Source organism: Fistularia commersonii, chromosome 2 (assembly GCF_037954325.1).
Source record: "Fistularia commersonii isolate RoL2024-O1a breed Wild chromosome 2, RoL_Fcom_v1.0, whole genome shotgun sequence".
NCBI classification, from domain to species: Eukaryota; Metazoa; Chordata; class Actinopteri; order Syngnathiformes; family Fistulariidae; genus Fistularia; species Fistularia commersonii.
In genome coordinates, this window is record NC_141285.1 from 16334945 (window position 1) to 16353772 (window position 18828).

At 37.5% G+C, this 18828-nt stretch overlaps 1 protein-coding gene across 2 annotated transcripts; it reads right to left on the reverse strand.

Moving 5' to 3' along the window:
- Positions 1 to 18: 18 nt before the first annotated feature.
- Positions 19 to 14918, reverse strand: cdhr1a (cadherin-related family member 1a). Of its 2 annotated transcripts, none has more exons than XM_086170635.1 (17): positions 14777 to 14918; positions 13977 to 14072; positions 13407 to 13552; positions 13271 to 13321; positions 13076 to 13165; positions 12854 to 12940; positions 12062 to 12178; positions 11247 to 11390; positions 10627 to 10705; positions 10422 to 10522; positions 9571 to 9774; positions 8751 to 8903; positions 8411 to 8575; positions 6704 to 6771; positions 4687 to 4915; positions 4343 to 4600; positions 19 to 2914 (listed from the first exon to the last, which is right to left on the reverse strand). In XM_086170635.1, exons 1-17 carry the CDS (start codon positions 14835 to 14837, stop codon positions 2351 to 2353), a joined length of 2613 nt encoding a protein of 870 aa, XP_086026761.1. In that variant the 5' UTR covers positions 14838 to 14918; the 3' UTR covers positions 19 to 2350. The 2 variants fall into 2 exon arrangements, with proteins under 2 accessions (XP_086026761.1, XP_086026769.1); XM_086170643.1 differs by having other exon boundaries at positions 2774 to 3658.
- Between the last annotated feature and the right edge of the window lie 3910 nt (positions 14919 to 18828).

The following is an 18828-nucleotide window of genomic DNA, read 5'->3' on the forward strand; positions in this document are numbered from 1 at the left end:
CGTCACTCGGGCAAATATGCCAGGCACATGCCAAATACGATCTGTGCTCAACAACCCAGACAGATGGCACATTGGATATGCATCAGCCAATGTCATTGTTCATTTGACATAAGACCCAAACAAAGGCTTCCTCTCCAATATCCCTTCCTGCTTTAATTTTATGATCGCATCGCACACACACGCTACCTCCTTCATCTCTGTTTTCCCCTGGGAGGGCGGTCAAGTTCAATTTTTTAAATGAGATTGACAGCTCTCAATTTCTGGAGCACGGGCACATCTGCTTCCTTGCTTGTTCAGATGTTTTATATGATTGCGACTGAGGGATAGATGTAGATTTTTTGTGTAATCCCTATCTGCTGTGTATGAACCGAGATACTATCAATAGTCTATTTTTCTCCTTACACCCTGTTGTGTAAAACAATAGATATTTACAGACCTCCAGACACAACAGCTAGAAAGATGAGGAGTTGATCCTGTGTTGATTGCTATATAATACATTTTTTTTCTGCATTAAAAAAAGGTAAAAACTATTTATCTTTTTAAACTGTTCTCAAAGCACAGCATAATGCAGCTTCTTTCAACCCTTGGCACAGTTTTCTGTCATTCTAAAGCATCAATGCTTTTTGCAACTTTCAACTCTGTAATCCTCTATCAAACAGTAATCCTGGCTGCTGCCTCTTACATGGCATAATGCATGATCATTTGGGCTGCTCCTCCTATTCCCTCATTTCACTTCAGCGCATTAACAGCCTGAAATGTTGCAAAGGGTGTGTATGCCTCCATGTGGTACAGTTTTGACCTCAAAGGTAGGTCACATTTTTTTGACTTCAGAGCTTCGTTATGGCGAGAGCATAACTGATTTCTTGGAAATAAATTGAAGAAATGATGTCAAATTTAATTTTTTCCTTATATTTTTCTCAAAAGTTTGCTCTTCTTCAGAACGATTCCCAACATTATATCGAGGTACAACACATCCTCTCAGGACAAACTAAAACAGTACAGATAGACTTTTCAGTGATGCAATATTGCAGAAAGATAAACAACTTGGTACTTGGATTAGGGATGATAATCTGCAAATTTCATGTTTTATGTAATTTTGAGATAGAGCACATGTTTGGCTCATGTCTACACAAATACACGATGAGTGCTTCAGTGTAACTTCATAATTGGTGTGGTGCTCACATTGATATCTGACCTAAGAAGTGCAAAAGGGCTTGTATCTGAGTAATACGTTACATATTTCCAGAGTATCTGGAGAGGTTTTACTAAAAAGGCTTTATTTATGCACCTCATTTGAACTTCTGCATATACCTTGTGCCTAACGCAGCCATTCAACAGAACTGGGCTAAAATTGTTGCATCCCGTTTGTGTGGGACCAGTATTATTAATGTATTTATTTCTCAAATTGTTACACACTTTTTAACCATCAATTACTTAATTCATTCATTTTTGACTTGATTATATCTACTGCAATAGTGTAGAAACAGTAATCTAAAATCTGTGACAACAAACCTTTGCCTTTTTTGTGGGACCTGTGAGCAACGTCACCTGCATTTCCATAAGGTGGCGATGGAGAACATTCACCAGCTTAGGTGTTGGTCTTCTCATTTTAGGTAATTAGTTGTACTGAGCAGGCAATATACTGTCCAAAGTGACTTGGACTCAGTATTATCTGTTTCCCTGACTGATATAGTGCCCAATATCTGACAATCAAGTTATAAAGAGAATGCGGAAACTCATTCCATCGCGGTTGGGTCAACTGTATGTGTTGATTCAAACCTGAAAACTGTATTCATTTATTTATAGTAAAATTCCATACTCTTGTTTTGATGGAAACCAAAATAGTCGTCCATTACAACAAATTAAACAGTTCGTAGTAAACATTGATTACAGTTTTTTGTATCACAAAAATGTGTCGTGACTGTTTCAAAACAGGGATCCAAGGGTGCTGTACACCTGCTGAGTAGATTAAAGGTCTTCCTACTGTGATCGCTTCAGCTCCCCGCCCCTCTGGCTGATCTCCTTAGTCAGTTCAAGTGTCATGAAATCTCTTTTAAGGAGCTTGTTTGGATTCCAAATACACAGTCATACTTGTGGAAGTACTTCCCTTTCCTGACAACAGATTTGGATTCATTAAGCCACTGATGTGTTAAAAATTACTTCAAATAGTGTAATTTAGCTTTAAAATGCTAACTCACTGTAGGTTTGACGATTCCCCATCAACTCAGACATCAAAAATACATTTTTTTTTTGTGATTTCTGTGGTCGGAATCACACCCCGCCTCCCCGACACACCTACACTCACACCCACCCACATGCACGCACAAGCACGCACACGCACGCACACACACTATAAATGATTCTGCCTCCTCTTCTGCTCCAGCCTCATCTTAAGCTCTGAAACCAGCGCTTTGTTCACAGTGTCCTGTCTGAATATTGCCGGCTTCTTCTTGGGTTTGGCAGCCACAGTGGCTGATACTGTGGGCACCTGCCACTTTTGCTCTCTTGGGACATAGGGTGGTGGTGGTGGAGGTGGCAGAGACGGGGCGCAGGGTGGCGCAGGAGGGGGCCAGTGTCTCACAACATTACTGACATTGTTGTTGTAGTTGACATTCTCCACTACGACTTGCGGCTCCAGCTCTTCCTTCTCAACACAGAATCTCTCTCCAGGTGTTTCAGGTTTTTTGAAGGGGTTTTTGAAGGTCCATGCATGCTGCTTCCGCGGCCTTCTTCTGACACGGCGGTTGGGCAGGATCCGATTGGACTTTTTGTTTCGAATGAACGTTACAGTGGAAATGATGACTGTAACAATGACCATGAGACAAATGACACCAGCAAGAATTCCTAGGATTTGCAATGGCTTGTTTCTATTCTGCATTAACAATGATCCCAAAGGCCCCCCCTTGAGTTGGGTCTGTAAAAGAGCACAAGGACAATTCACATCCATGGGACTGGAATCAGACAAATATCAGCGATTGTTCCCTGAATTTATTGCATTTTTTTTCGTTATTTTCATAGAAAAACATAAGAAGTGCAAAATATCCAGCAATGAATTGCTGCATATACACTTCCATAATAGTATTCCAACGAAATACTGCATTTGTATGCTAAATATGCAGTTCACTTTCTCCTGATTTACATTTTATCAAGACAAGATCAGAGAGGTTGAGTGGGAAACCTATGGCTGAGACCATTTTGTGGTGAATTTTGAATTGATATGAAAATGTATAAGCAGAAATAATGTGTATACATTTCTCATTTAGTTTGTATCACATGCTGGACATTATATTTAAAGTGTGAGAGAAGCGTGGGAACATGTTTATAATGTGCTCATGTACTCTTTTACAGACATAGCCTTGTTCTACTGTAAAATCATGTTCATATGAATAGCTTTGAATCCTTGGTACAACATAATAAAACAACATTTTTCTCAAGGCAAGCTCAAGGCAAGCTTCTTTTATGGCACAGGCCTCCTTATAATCTTTCTGATCTTGCCCTGAGGATGTACACGAGACTTTTTCACAGAGTTCCAGTATATAAGAGTTGAAATGAAGACTGTCAGTGAAATGGTGATGGTGACAACAGTCATAAAAATCCCAAACACTGCCCCTGGACGCTTCCGTAGGCCGAGGAAGTAAGAGACAAATCGGGATTTGATCTGTAAACATGACAATTGGATTTTTGTGAGATGAAGATGCTAGAACTAGATATTTTGCATTATCTGCAAAAATAATACGTTTACATTGGTGGCATCTCTATACACAAATGAAACTGTAGCTAAACGCTGTACAACGGCATGAGGTCATTTAATATTTCTCAAGGATGTACATAATCGTTGCTAATAGTGCAGCAGTCCTCAGCAAAATGAGAACTCTTTTTTTTTTGTGCAGCCTCAGATGCATACAAAGTCAAAAAATAAATCATCCAGAATTCCACCTGTTCACATGTATGTATGTATCATTAGTATCATAGAAGAAATAGAAATAATTTAATGTTTGATAATTTTAGGTAACTTTTCAGGCAATTTTCTTAAGATTTTTTGCTTGGATTTTTCCTGTTAATTATCCGTGACCACTCTGCTACTTCTGAGGGAATAATATTAATTAGCAGTAAGGAAATGTGATAACACCACAGAGTAACGATAATTGTAAAATCAAATTCTGCAGATACAATATGAATCCCTGCTCATGCAAAAACTTCAAAAAGTTGGTAATAATTGGTACAAGTAGTACTTTATAGCGTCCATATTATTCTCAAATTAAGAATCCAAGTTTATTTCTCTTGGAAGAACACAAATGAAATAAATTGAAGTACTGATATTCGTTACTGTGTTTTTACTTACAGCTTCAGTAATGTCAATCTTGATGACTGCGGTGGTGCTGAATGATGGCTGGCCTCGATCTCTGGCTTGGACCACCAGCGACCAGGTGCAGTCCTTGTGCTTAGTGATGTTCTGAATTATGGCCATCGACTTAATATAGGACTTGAGATTGATCTCACCAGTATCTGCATTAATGTCAAAGATGTTGTTGTCGGGCTCGGCTTTCATGATGGCATACTCGATAACATTATTTGGTATTTCTGCATCATCATCAACAGCCTGAGGGGGACAAGTCAGTACGATACACAGTGTGAATAACATTGAAAATGTAATATTTCTTTTACATTTTGTTTTAATACACGTACCTCTATTTTCACAGGTGCTCCAATCACCATGGTCTTCTCCAAGAAGTTATCATTGAAGGCAGGAGGATGGTCATTGAGATCCAGCACAGTTACAAAGACCTCAGCCAGGCTGTACTTGCCCTCTGCATCCTCTGCTTTGACATAGAAGTTATACTTAGATCGCACCTCTGCATCAAGACTCGCCCATGGCTGTGTGTAGATGATCCCAGTTGTTGGCTGAATCAAGAACCTGGAAATAGAAAATAATTTTAAGCATAGCTGAACAACTTTTCCCACACAAGAATTTTACAGTTATTCCTTGAAAATGACATATTTCAGCATAAATGAGAGTACAGCCTCAAGGGTGTATCTCCTGATTTTGATTCTTGTTTCTTGACCTCCGCAGGGGATTAAGACTTCTGTAACAGGTCATAAGTACTATTCATTATGATGCTGCAACTTCACTGTAAATACTTTTGACTCTTGATTGAGCAAATAGATTACATAGAATCTATTGGTTGGTTATAAGAAAGTTTGTTTGTTGCCCAGAGCACTGATTTCCTGGCTCCTCACTACTTTTATGAGTAACAGGAATGGAGAAGATTCCACTCAACTGTATGTCAAACTGAGGTTTATCCCTCTTCTAAAGTCAAAGAAGGGATAAGTACTTATAGGAGCACATTTTGATCTCTGTGAGGCAAACAGTTTAGAGGTAATAAAAGGCTATTGGTCAATATCCTTTAAATAAAGCTATATATTGCATATAGTGTGTGCAATGGATAACAACTATTCATACATATTGGCATAGTGAACCCAGTACAACTGCATTTGTGTTCCATCCTATACAGTGACTTATCCAGCAATTTAATCTAAAGGTTTGAAGCAAGAAGTAAAGGGAGTTTAAATACGGAAACAAGAGACTGGCTGATTTAGTTGCCTTGCATCGACTTTGTCTCACTGTAAGGCAGCCCGGAGCCAAGAGTGATCTATTTTCCACTTAAATCCAATTAGAGGATTAACAAGGATTGAACATGCAGGTAAAGAGCAAGACAGCATCATTGTTTGTATTCTGAAGCATTGTGGAAATATCTAAAAACATGTATAAGTCATCTGATGGGATGGGAATTGTTTGTGCCACTCTCACACATTTGTTTCAACCAATTGCACAAATCAAACTAGTCATCTCTCAAGATCCTTTATGTGAAAATAGCATGGTGGGAATTGAATCTATACTGAGAAGACATGCGCCTACATCTTCAACAACATTTCTTCAGACAGCGCTTCAGTGGGAACAGTTCCAGAGACCAAATCCTCAGTCACACATGGCTGTCTGTTTACATTAACACTGATATTTAGTGGGTGGTGTTTTGTTTGCTCGTGTGTTGTGTTCTGAACTGGGAAACTGTGTGAAGATATGTAGGGGGTTCTTTGAACTTCAGCTGCATTAACAGAGCAGGAAGGCTAATCTAGGTGAAAATAGAAAGAAACTATCAGAAGGGTAGACTGATGACAGAGCTTTTTCTTTTTCTCTGAGGGCATATCTTCTGAAAACTTAATAACAGTTGAGATAAGAGAAAATTCCAGGAAATCCTTTAAGGAGCTACATGTGTTGGTGGAATGAACAGAACCGAGCTCTAGAATGAGATGTGCTGTTATATTTTTGGAAAGACTGAAAGCAGATGTGTTTTTTTCGCTGTAGCTGTATAAAAGCAAATAACTGTCTGCTTTTTTCCGAGCATACAAAGTTACTCAGAGAAGCAAAATAGGTAGCCTAGTTAACCTGGTTCAGCTAAGGTCCTTCATACTTGATATATAACGATTTATAATAATAAAAAAAGCTTTTGATTCTTGTAAATTCTTCCTCGAGGTGCTTTCTTAATTGTGTTTCAGGCACTGATGAGTGGTTTGTTCTTGTGATTTCTCCTACAGAAATCTGTATAGATGAAAAGTGCTGAGTGAGAGTAAGAATTTGAATGAGAGGGTTTTATCCCGTAGAAAGGTCTTATCTTAAGCTCATCTTTAATGATTTCATACGCACAAGTCAGCGCCTGATCCATAAATCGAGTACTTCACATCACCCCAAGGTCCTGAGTCGGGGTCAATGGCCTGTGAATAACAGAAATGAAACTCAATATCAGTTTAGTTGCTGCTTTTAAATATTATGTCAGCTGTACAACGTTCACTGCAGCCAAAATAAACAGAAATTTCCTTCATTTTTCGTGCAGTATTCCGCACGTTGAGCTGAGATGGACTACAATGGTTTGTTTACTGAATTCATACAGTTACAGCCTGTTGCCAGGGTCATACAGTAGCAAAGACAAAAAAAAATTCAGCAACCTTCAACTCTCTGGGGACGTCATTTAGCGTAAGAAACTGAATGATTATCTCCATAACTCAACTTGTCAATGAAATTCACTATTTAGTTCCACAATTGTAGATCTCTGAATCATTCCAGTCAAAGATTTATGGTTCTTGATGTTACAAAGCCATTTTTATGCTGCAAAGAAAGATCCAATGTAATAAAATACAGTAGAATAGAATCACTTTATTATATAATTTTTTTTTTCTGGAAAAAGAAAGGAAATAGTCTTTTAATGGATATTTTTGAAGTTTATGTCACATTTATTCAGAACTTTTTTTTTATCCTTCCATTTTCCATTATTTTTGTATTTTATTTTCTGGTCTTATGTTAGGTCCTGTCTTGAGTGCATTCATGTGACAGACTGTTACTAATGCTGGATAAAAAAAACTGACAACTATGTGTGGAACTAATTCATGAATACTTATTTTTTCCCCCCATGAAGCATTATGTGTTGCTATTTGAATAAATACTTGCTTTTATAATTAACTTGCTTTGTTTCACTAGCTACGGAGTAATGCCCAGCATTTTCCAAGATCAATCCAAGCCTGTGACCAAAATTTTTGGATAGCGACACTTTATATAAAGTCTCACACCCAACAAATCACAAACTAGGTATGAGGTAGGGCGATGGAAGATGTCTGAAATGGGTAAAAAATGATCTACCGCCAGCTTCCACTGTGTGGATCTGCACAGAGCTGGAACATGGTGTTACAGAGGTCATCTATAAAAAGAATGTTTTTTGATGTCACAGGAACATCATCATGTCAGAAGCTAATCTGTCTGTCTGTTGCTGCAGGGATGCCTGTTCACTGTCGCTATGAGTCCAAGGTCACTTGTTGGCTGTACTTTTATCTGATTGAAATTGCCTGGGATCAAGGCAACAAGCCTCTGTGATGTTCACGCAATTGCAGGATTTATTAGTGAGCCTCCCTGTTGCTTTGAGCCTCTGCAGAAAGCTGATGGGAATGACAAGGACAGACGGAGAAATTAAAAAAAAAAACAAACAAAAAAGAAAAGTTTCTTATGTGTCTCTTGCATGAACTTGTCTCTATCTGCAATTTAGCGTGTAAGGGTTCAACATGAAGTCCTGCAGTGACCCTGAATATATCATTTTTGTGCTATTTTTTGCTGCCGAGCATCAGAGAAAAAAAATCCAGGGAATTTGGTGTTACACAACAAAATGAAAGTGATAGCCATCTGGCAGCTTACGTCGTCTAGCTTTTATCTACATGTTTTCGCATATTATCCCAACTCTGGCCCCAAAAGTCTACATTTAGGGAATTAATGGCTCACTTCGGCATTTTGTTCAAATCAGCATACTTCTTTAGCTCAGTGTGACGTATTTCGGTGTTGTGTTTTTAGACGGGATGAAGACTGACTCACTGTGACTGACACAACATCAGAGCCACCCGGTGAGTTTTCTGGAATTCTGGCGATGTAATAATCTGTGGAGAATTTGGGGGCATTGTCATTCGTGTCCAGGAGATGGATGACAATGTCTGCCGTCGAGCTGAATCTTTCTGGTGTATCAACCTCCACTGCAAGTAGCTGAAAGAATCGAAAAAATTAACGTTGATAAAACATAGTCATTTGATTCAGATGCCTAGCTATATCCATATGAGTGGTTGAATGGCATCCCAGTTGTGGAATTCCAGGTTGTATAAAATATGAGTGGACATAACGGGGTTATTTTAGTGAATCCCTGTCTAAAATGTGTCCAAACCTTGTATGTCAAAAAATGGTGTTTCTCATAGTCCATGGCTGCAGCATCTTCGACCAGGATTGTGACTTGGGCCTCATTGAGGACGGTTTGCGGGACCACGCGCAGCATCCTCCCTGGCCCGATCAGTCTCAAATTGAATTTTGCATTCGCACCCTGTGAGTGAAGACCATCATGTTCTTAAAATGTCTCTGTGATGATTATTTCATATACAGAAGGAACTATTTATGTCATCTGCATTTGCAAACCAGGAAGCATGCAATATAATCCATGCATTAGAGTCCATTCAATCAATATAAAAGCATTGTAATTTTCTATTATTAAAGTACAAGAGTTCAATAAAATGCAAGTCTGAGACAGAGCATTCTCGGTGAAACATAATATCACTGGACAAAGTGAGTGCGTTTTGATGTTGTAACAGTATTAGCAGAGATAACCCAAAGTGAACATCAGGCATTTAGATGGGGCTGATACAAGGAGCTGAAAACACAAAGAGACTCGCGCAAGCTGACAAATGGCATAGTTAGGGCACGGATTTTAATTTGTGCTGGCTTACTTTCAAATTTATGCAATTTCAAAAGGATTGCCTGTGATAAAGGCAGGCTCTGAGCAGTACACTGATTTTGTGGTGTGGCGAATGTTTCTCATTACTAGATAATGTAATTTGGTCGGAAAATTAGTGTTACATAACAACTGTGACTTTTCTCCAGACATGTCGGTGCACCTCTGAGGCAGTGTTGCTGTGAGAAAACTAATCTTTTGGCATATTTACATTATTATTTTGGCCTGGAGGAAATAAAGAAGGCATCAAGAATTTACCCACCTGATCAGAATCATTCACCGTGATTTTAAGCCCCCGGAGTATTTCTCCTTCTGGTGGATGCTCATACATGGTCAGCTCAAACATGTTTTGCCTCCCCTTTTCTCCATAAAAAGTTGGTGGATTATTGTTCAGGTCCACCACCCGGATCACTACTGTGGTCAGTCCATAATCCATGCGTCTACCCTCGGGACTAACTTCAGATGCCTGGATTAGGAGTCAAATATTTATTACTGAAGAGGCAGGAAAATGTCACAGTTTTTTCCTTCTTTTTTTAATTTATTTATTTATTTATTTATTTTTTATTAACCTGGAATTGATTAAATTAAATTTTATTTTATTTTATTTTATTTAATTTAAGTAGCATTTTGTTTATTATAAATTAATATCCATCCTCTCTTCATTTATAAAACTTGCAATGCACAATTCATTTATGTAATGGACTCAAACTTGTCATTTATTCACAGCGGTCAAATTTCAAACAATTATCAAACTACTACCTGCAACTAAAGGCGTATAAATATGTTACAAACCGTAAAAAGATAATTGATCAAAAGCAGGCTCCTACAACACTCACACAAAACCAGGTTGAGACACTTGAATAAGATCTGAATACTATTTAATAGTTGAACAGTTTCATTAAGCACACTTACAGTATAAAAGCCCCTGAAATAATACACTTTTCCTTTGGTACTGTATTGGAATATATTTGCATTTATAAACACATATAATGATTACACCTTAAACTAGAAATAACTGTTCTGCGCAATTATTTCTCCTCATATATAATGTGAGTGAATTAAGACAGAAATTAGACAAATGTAGATTAGGAGAATGGAGCAGTCAGTACTTACCCTGACATGAATGTTAAAGATTTCTCTCTTGAGATAGATGGGATTAGTCAGTAAGGTGATGCAACCACTTGTTTGATTGATGCTAAAAACGCCATCATCTCCTAAATTTTAGAAACATGCAGCCTAATTAGCAATATTAAAGACAAAGTCAAGCACCACCTTCTACTCATGATTCTATTATATTTTATTTTAGTGAAATACTTACCGCTATCAAATGAATAGATGACTGGATTTGGGTTTCCCACATCACCATCTTTGGCCACAACTGTGAAAATTTCAGATCCCTGAGAAGAGATGACAAGAAAATGTTTCAACATCATAACAACATCAAAGATCAGATCCTGCACAATATTTGGGAAATATTTCTCTCACATATTATTGAGATTCCCTTTACCTTATGCTCTGCACATTAATAAAAATATCAAAATTCATTTCTTAAAATGCCAAATTGTTCCTGCTTGTATTAACATCAGGTGATGCAATCTCTCTTGCACAATGAACTGCTCCACTGACATTTATTCACCAATGAGATAACAACTGGCAGCTCAGAACTAATTTTGTATTTAGACATGATTCTCGTCTTTGGCTCCTTTGTTGATTGTTTTTCCCCCTTTTTGTTGGGAAATATCACCATGTTTTCATTCTTTTTTGTGATAATGCAACATCAAAAGAGTGTGAAATGGCAGAATAAATAGAAGGCACGGGAAAAAAGTATGACAAATGGTTTAAAAAAAATATATTTCATAAAATATCATCTTTAAAGCAAATCATAGTTGAGACTATGATTTATGATTTATGATTTATGATTTATGATTTTATACTCACTGGCGTTGATACTTCGTAAACGTATCCAAAGTAGGGTGTCCCAATAAAAGATGGTGGTGTGTCTTGAGCATCTATTACATTGATAGTCAGGGTCGCAGAGGATGATAGAAACTGCTCTTTTCCATTAAAAGTCCCACCACCATCCTGAAAACGTTACATACATTTTAATACAAATACATATCATCCCCCCAGGAATACTGCAATACAATTTATCTGTCTCTGTGATTTTATTAATTTGTAGACATAACATTTGATTTCTTAAAAACCCTTAATAAAAAGCACCACAGACATGGATTAATGTGAAAAGATGAGGAGAGAGAGGCTAAATTCATGTTGGCATTTCAGTGAGGCTGTGTTTTGAGACACAACGGCACACCTACTTACTTTACGCCCTATTACTGAGTATTACTTTAAAATACTAGTGATTATCTTTTTTTCAATGTATATTAATTACGAATTCACATGAGTCCTGAGCTGACTGCCAGAATTGTGTATACTTGATATGCTACATATAACTGATCAAAATATACCAAGAGGTCATTTGAGATTTTACTAAAACACACACACTGTTTGGGGCATCTCTAAATCCCTTTTGATCTTATGACCAAAGTCATAAACAGAGTTACCCTCTCATGTTTTCTCCTGCGTCTGCATAACTCAAGATAAACATTTGAGTTTTCTTCTGTCTGTCTGATACAAACTATTATGGATCTGTAAACAAAACAGGTCTCCCGTCATTGTTGCCAATGCTCAAGAAGTCCCTCAAATTGGAAAATGACATGCATAAAAAAAGTGTACGAATTGTGACTTTCTACCTTTGCCATCACAGTGACAAAGTGAGTCTTGGTTTTTTCATAGTCCAACATCTCGTCAGCTTTAACACGAATGACACCACTGTGTCGGTCGACAGTAAACAAACTGGCCTGGCCATTCTGTGACAAAGAAAAGAACAAAGGGAGGATTTAAAAAATATATATGCATAAATGTGGTCACATGAGTAAAAGCCTTTCAGTGAAACCCCTAAACCCCATTACGTCCGCTCACGTGAAACATCATGTAGAGTGGTCAGATGGCAGTATAAAGACACTTGTTTGTCACTTGAATTAGGCCACATCCAACATCAAATGAATCTCTCTGTCCATCTGGATGTAAGGACCCCATATGCTGAGGGGCAGTGCAGGCAGGTGAAAGCTGCTGTGTCCAGATGTGCACTGTCTCACACGTCACTGTCACTCTGGGCCAGCTGTTCTATGTTCTTAATAGCCCAAAGTGCAAACGAATATCACTGCCACCCCAAGCCAAATCAGTCCTCTAATCCTCCAATACCTGACACAAATGTAATTGTGATTTAATCCTCATCCTCATGACAGAAAAAATTATGGTTGTAAATGAACACACATGGATTTCAATTATGCAAATATCAGTTTTGATCTACATCCTCAACGCCACACACCCAGCTTACCATTTGAGCTGGTGACTTCCCAGTTCAAATATCTAGCCATGTGTTTTATTTATGTGTCATAAATCATAAATCTAGATGTACAGGGAAAGGAGTCATGAAAGCACTTGGAGTGTATATGGAGAAAGATGATACTGGCAAATATTACCTGGAGGTAGTAGTTGACTGAGCCCCCTGAACCCGTGTCTCTATCCACTGCCTCAGCTTTGAAGATACTGCTTCCAGGCTCTGTGGTCTAATGTAGACAAAATCAAAATCATGGCATGTGATCATTTTATTAACCATCGCTTTGAGCACTGTTCATTATTTTCCTTTAGTGGATTTAGACCTCTTTTTATTGAAGGATTAAAAGAAAAAAATTCCAACTTACTTCCAAAACGTCAATAATGGCGGGCATGTTTTGGAATTCAGGTTTTTCATCGTTAGCATCCATTACAAATATTGTGACTCTTTCCACAACCTGTGAAGTATTAATAAAGAACACAAACAAAACCGTTTTGATTTTAAGGTTGACCTCAAACAGACAGGTAGCACAACTATACCAAACACAAAACGAAGTAGTTACCTTGCTTTTTCCATCTGTGATGCTGACAAGAACATCAATTGAATCCTGTTTCTGAGCAATGGACAAACAAATTCAGTGTCTAAATTTTCACTTTAACCTTTATTTTAACAAAATTACAATGTCATGTGATATTTACCTCTCTGTCCAAATGTTCTACTAATGTAATGTTTCCAGATTCGGGATCCACCCTGAAATATTCTTTAGACCCTGAATCGAAGGCAAGGCCATAGCTGACCTCTTGGCCTTCAGGGTCTGTGCCATTTAGGCAGTAAATTATTGTACCTACATAGGGACAAATTCATACAAAGACACCTTAAATATAGTATCGTATGAGCGTCTTGACTTTGTCAGAGATATACGTAAGTACGGTAAATGGATATACATGATAAGATTTGGTTTATAAAAGACTGCTGTGAAAACAATCAGCCCCAGATACTAGCTAGCTTGTGCCAATCTAAGGCCATGAGGTGAGGAGGGACAGCTGCACCAAAAACACAGCCAGCAAACTGTCCCTTAAATCAACAGGCGGCAGCAGATGGGCGAGCAAGTGCAGGTACTTGCCACACTACATCCGCCGAGCCATCGAAAACAGTTAAACATCGAGGTTTTGAAAAATTTGGCAACCAAGATGTGCTACCTATCGACTCTATTTCCAACAGCTTTCTGTATTAACACTTGGTTTCAGAGGTGGTTTAAGAGGTCTTACCCAGTGCCGTGTCTTCTGATAGGCTGAACAGCGCTAGGTTTCCGTTGTGGCTGTAGGGTCCATTGTCATAAAAATGAGGGGCAAAATCTGCCTGTGCTGAAGATGAGGATGTCAGATCAAACTTGAATCTCACATATTTTCAGTTAGTCATGCTAAACCGAGTCTACAACGATCATTTTTGAGAGGGAGATTGGCAAGATTGTTTTCCTCCATGTTACAGACTGCTGTGAAAACTAAATAATCAGTGCTATTAAGACACTTATGGCAGACAATATTTACCATAGTTTTCAACCTTTTTGTTTTTTTACACCGCAGCCTCTTCTTGGATATCAAAAAAAATTTGGATAAAAATAAAAGCTTTGACATCTAAATAATTATTCACTTGGTAATCATGTCTGCTGTAGGTTTGAAATGAGAGGATCTCACTTTAAAGGAAAGCTGTCCAAACAGCACTTACGCCCCCTGCTTTCTCGGACTCTGGGATTACGTCGACATAACCCTTTGCTTTATATAGATCTGAAATCTTCCGTTGAAATTGCTGTATTCTTTCATACCTTTGTTTTTTCTCTCTTTTTTGCCAAGTAGATATCTTTCAAAACAATTTCTCTCATCACAGAAAAGGGGTACTTGTCAGAAAATTATAAAAACCCTAAAATGTAAATATCAAGAGCTTACAGAAGACAAATAGAACAAAATAGAACTGACTTAGATCAGTAATCATTAACTCAGAAGCTCATAGCATTACAATCTATTTTCAGTGGGATGATCCACAAAAGAGAGAATTTTTCAGTCAAACTTACCACAGCTTCTGTGCACAAATAGAAATAACAATAGCAGATGTAAGACCTTCACATTCTCCATCCTAAAGATCGAAGGAGCGAAATCGCACCATGAAGACGGCTGTGAGCGGACATATACATGAGACGCAACTCTCAAGGTGTTTGTCGGTGACTATGGCGGGTGAAGGCAGATGCTCGTATGCTAATCCAATGACACATCTTAAGAGTTACTCCTGTGCTGCCTTAGTTACACCATGTGTCTTCGACCAGTGCAGGATATGGCTGGTTCTACAGGTCAGACAGAAGGAGTTTATTTCACACATTTACAGATACAAGCCAGGTATTTTTTTGGTTTGTTTGTTTAGACTGAGACAAAATCAATGAATATATTATTTGATAAATATGTTTGCAACTTTTTGATGACGGAAACTTTCACGTTCACACAGGAGATCACATGTATTTAAGAATTAAATCCAGACTGTCTGTTTGTAAGTATCCTCTTAACGTAATAGTTTGATAAAGCTTTGACTTTAACATTACTATTATTACGCGGTACACAATTTTTGAATAACATATTGTCCAGGACTGCAATTAATTGACTTTTGAATTGAGACGATTTCATCAATTGCAATGCTTTAGATAGTGCATTAACATCAACAATATCAAGTACTAATTGATTACTTATTTATGGTTTCATGTAACTTCAGTGAAAATACATACAACTATGAATTCTGTGACGAACTCTGCTGTCGATTATGTGGAAGGATTACAGCAGACTCTCCCAAATAAAGAATCTATCTGTAATGCTAGCCTGTGCATGGCCCATATTATATATGGTACCATCTGCTATGCACTTCGCAACCATCTGTTGCATAAAAAAATTCTATGAACTCTTTACTTCAATTTATTCAATTATAGAATAATCATAAAACAGAGATTAATGCAGATGAAAGCTGTAAATGATCTGATACAATTATAATTCCAGGAAGTGACGTCATGCTTGTGAACTGTAAGTAAATGGTGATAAGATGAAGTGCCATTTTTCCCCAAATCAAATAAATTGCTTATTAGCTAATCAAATTGTGATTGCAACTGTTTGTTAGATATAATTTATCTGTATATTTAAGTTGTCCTTTTTTCCTTCTGAGACTTGCATGTTGTCTTTTGAAATTAAAAGAAAACCTGTCAATGACCTTCAATGTCTCTCTCTTACTTTTGAATAGTATTTTAAGATGTGAAACAGGGTAATCTTGTTTGATAATCTTCTTGCCACCCAATATCAAACTCTTGTAAATAAAAAATAATTATACAATATTGTTTGGAGGTCCTCCATTTGACTGAGATCATAATCCTGCAATATCAACCAAATAATTATGTGTGAGTTCCTATTGCGTTCCTATTATTACAAACCAAAGGTAAGTGAAGTTCTCTGAAGTTGGTCAGTTGACGCGATGCGTCATGAAAATATTTCAGTCCCAAAATATCAGTGTAGTCATTTTCACTATAAGACTATTTAAACTATATGCAAATTCTCACCATGAAATACAAAATGCATTGTGTAATAAAAATATGAATCTACACACCCTGTTTGCTGTTCTCATATGAAAGATACAGTATGTCAATTAGACAAAAAACAATTGTGTGTAGCTGCAGCGCACTATTAAGATATGTTTGCATGCAAAAGGATTTACAATCATGAGCGAACCTTTTATTGTCCATTTATAGTGCTGAATTTTGAATCTGCTTTATAATCTCAATAGTAGTGGATGAATTTGTTGTGCATGCTGTAGCATGAGCTAAGTGGTTGCTAAAAGCATCACTCTCATCTATGCCAATGTTGGAACAACATCAGGTGCAAAAAAATTAACCTTTTGACTGGAAAAGCTACAGACATTGAGTCTTAGAACCACCTGCATTTTAATAATATGTGACCTCTGGATGTTGTCAAGTTCCATGCTTTTGCAACAAGAACTTTATATCTGAAAAGGAGGAAAATGAACAATCAGGATTTAGAGCAGAATATGCACAAGTTCCAGAATATGGTCAAACAATCACTGGAAAAGATCACCTGGCTTGCTTTAGCACGATCAAGGCAGTGGCTTCAGGTTTAATTCTCTGGCAGATGGCAAGCCTAAAGATTAACCCACTGTGGTCTAATCCCTCTTCATCTTGTAATGCACAGAGCCTCTCTGTGGACATGAGACGTAAATGTAAAGCACAATTAGTGTACACACAGTGTTGTTTTAGGCTGCGACAGATTGACTGGTGAACATGTGGCGTGGAGTCGGCAATTTTAGGCAGAGAAACAAACAGATGATCATCATATTTTTTTCTGTCATGAATGAGAGCTATATTCAAAAATTAGACCCATAGACACGTACGCTATTCTCTATGAGACTTATATATGCAAGTATTCTTTCAATAATCACTGTGCAAAAATCACACGGTTAAAGTTCATTGCTCATCTGTTGTGCTCATCTTAGTTTCTAATCCCGTGCTTTCAATCTCAGCTGCACAAGCTGACTTCTCCCTCCCTGACAAGGGGACAGACATTGGACTGCCCACAGGGAAATTTCAGGGATGTGATTATCACTGTAGCATGTTGCTACACATGCATGCTTTGATACAGATTACTGTCATCAATACACAAGGCAGCGCCCTCATCGAACAGGTTCTGAGGATGTGGGAGGATGAGCATCGGTATATATCAGGCACCTGCACAGCGGACGAAACTCACGCTGAGCATTGACAGGCGAGCCACTGCTACTTTAAAAGAGAAGAGGACGGGCATTTTAATTGCATCAAATGGCGATCTTAAGTGGAAGTAAAGTTAGCAAAAGAGCTAAGTAGATTTGGTAATAGTTTAACTGTCTAACTCTTGTATAAGAGTTGTATCACGAGTATTGGTCATTTTTTCTATAAAAGAAAAAAAAGCCAAGTGTTAAAGTATTAAATCCACTTGTAAAATGTACTTGCAAGTATCTGGAACATAAATACACAAAATGTAAGACTTGTTGACAATTAGAGCTGAATCCCCTTGTTGACATTGCATTAGGTCATGATGTTCTACCTCCTTAATACATGTCCCTGTGACTTATTTTCTTTTTTGTGTTGACTGAACGATTATAAAAGATAATTTGTGATTCCACGCACCGATTTTGTCATTAGGAAACAACAGGTGAAACATCCGTCAGTACATTTCTATATAAATTTCTTCTGAAGTGATTATGAGAAAAAAAAATGTCACTTGGATTAGCTTTTCTGATCACTTTATTAGTGATCAGAAATATTTCCCTACTAATCACGTTTTTGGAATCTTATCAAAATGCAATGTTGATGGAAAGAAGCCGCTTGTCGAATTAGTTTGGTTCTTGTATGTGTCTCTAAAATGGTCCAAAATATGTCAAATGAATGTGTAGCTCACTGATAACACTTTAACACTGTGAGGTCAGGAACATTTTGGATTACAGGAGTCCTGAGTATCACAAACATTTCATAATGTGATTCACATAAACATTTCATAATGTGATTCACATAAATATTATGTTACATGTGTCTTAATATGAATAAGTGAAGAAGAAGAAGAAGAAGATGTCTTTATTCTGAACTATAACATTTGATTTGTTCAGATAACCAGAAAAAAATGCCTCTCCACACCTTCGTTACCACTGTATTTGAGAGTGTATTGGAGCAGACGTGTAATTTGGAGTTGAAATGAGTTGGGTCACGACACAATCACTCCCTCTGTTAGAACACCTGATGTCCAGATACCCAATTCAGCTTTCCTTTTTTTGGATTATTATTGATAATCTCTAGTGTGTTTTGCCATTGGCAGAGGTTTGCTTTTAGTCCTGTTCAAAACTAGGTCAGCCCTTTAATCTCTCCATACAGAGTATATTGTAGGTTAATAGTCATTTCACTTTAATAAACCTCCTGACAGAGTGAATATACAGTTGGGAATCAGGAAAAATGTTGCTATACAGCTGCGAGGAAACGTCAAGAATTCAAATGACCACTTGCAAATATTGTTTTAGGATTTCTGTTGGTTTATGGATAATTTGAGAGATTTTAAC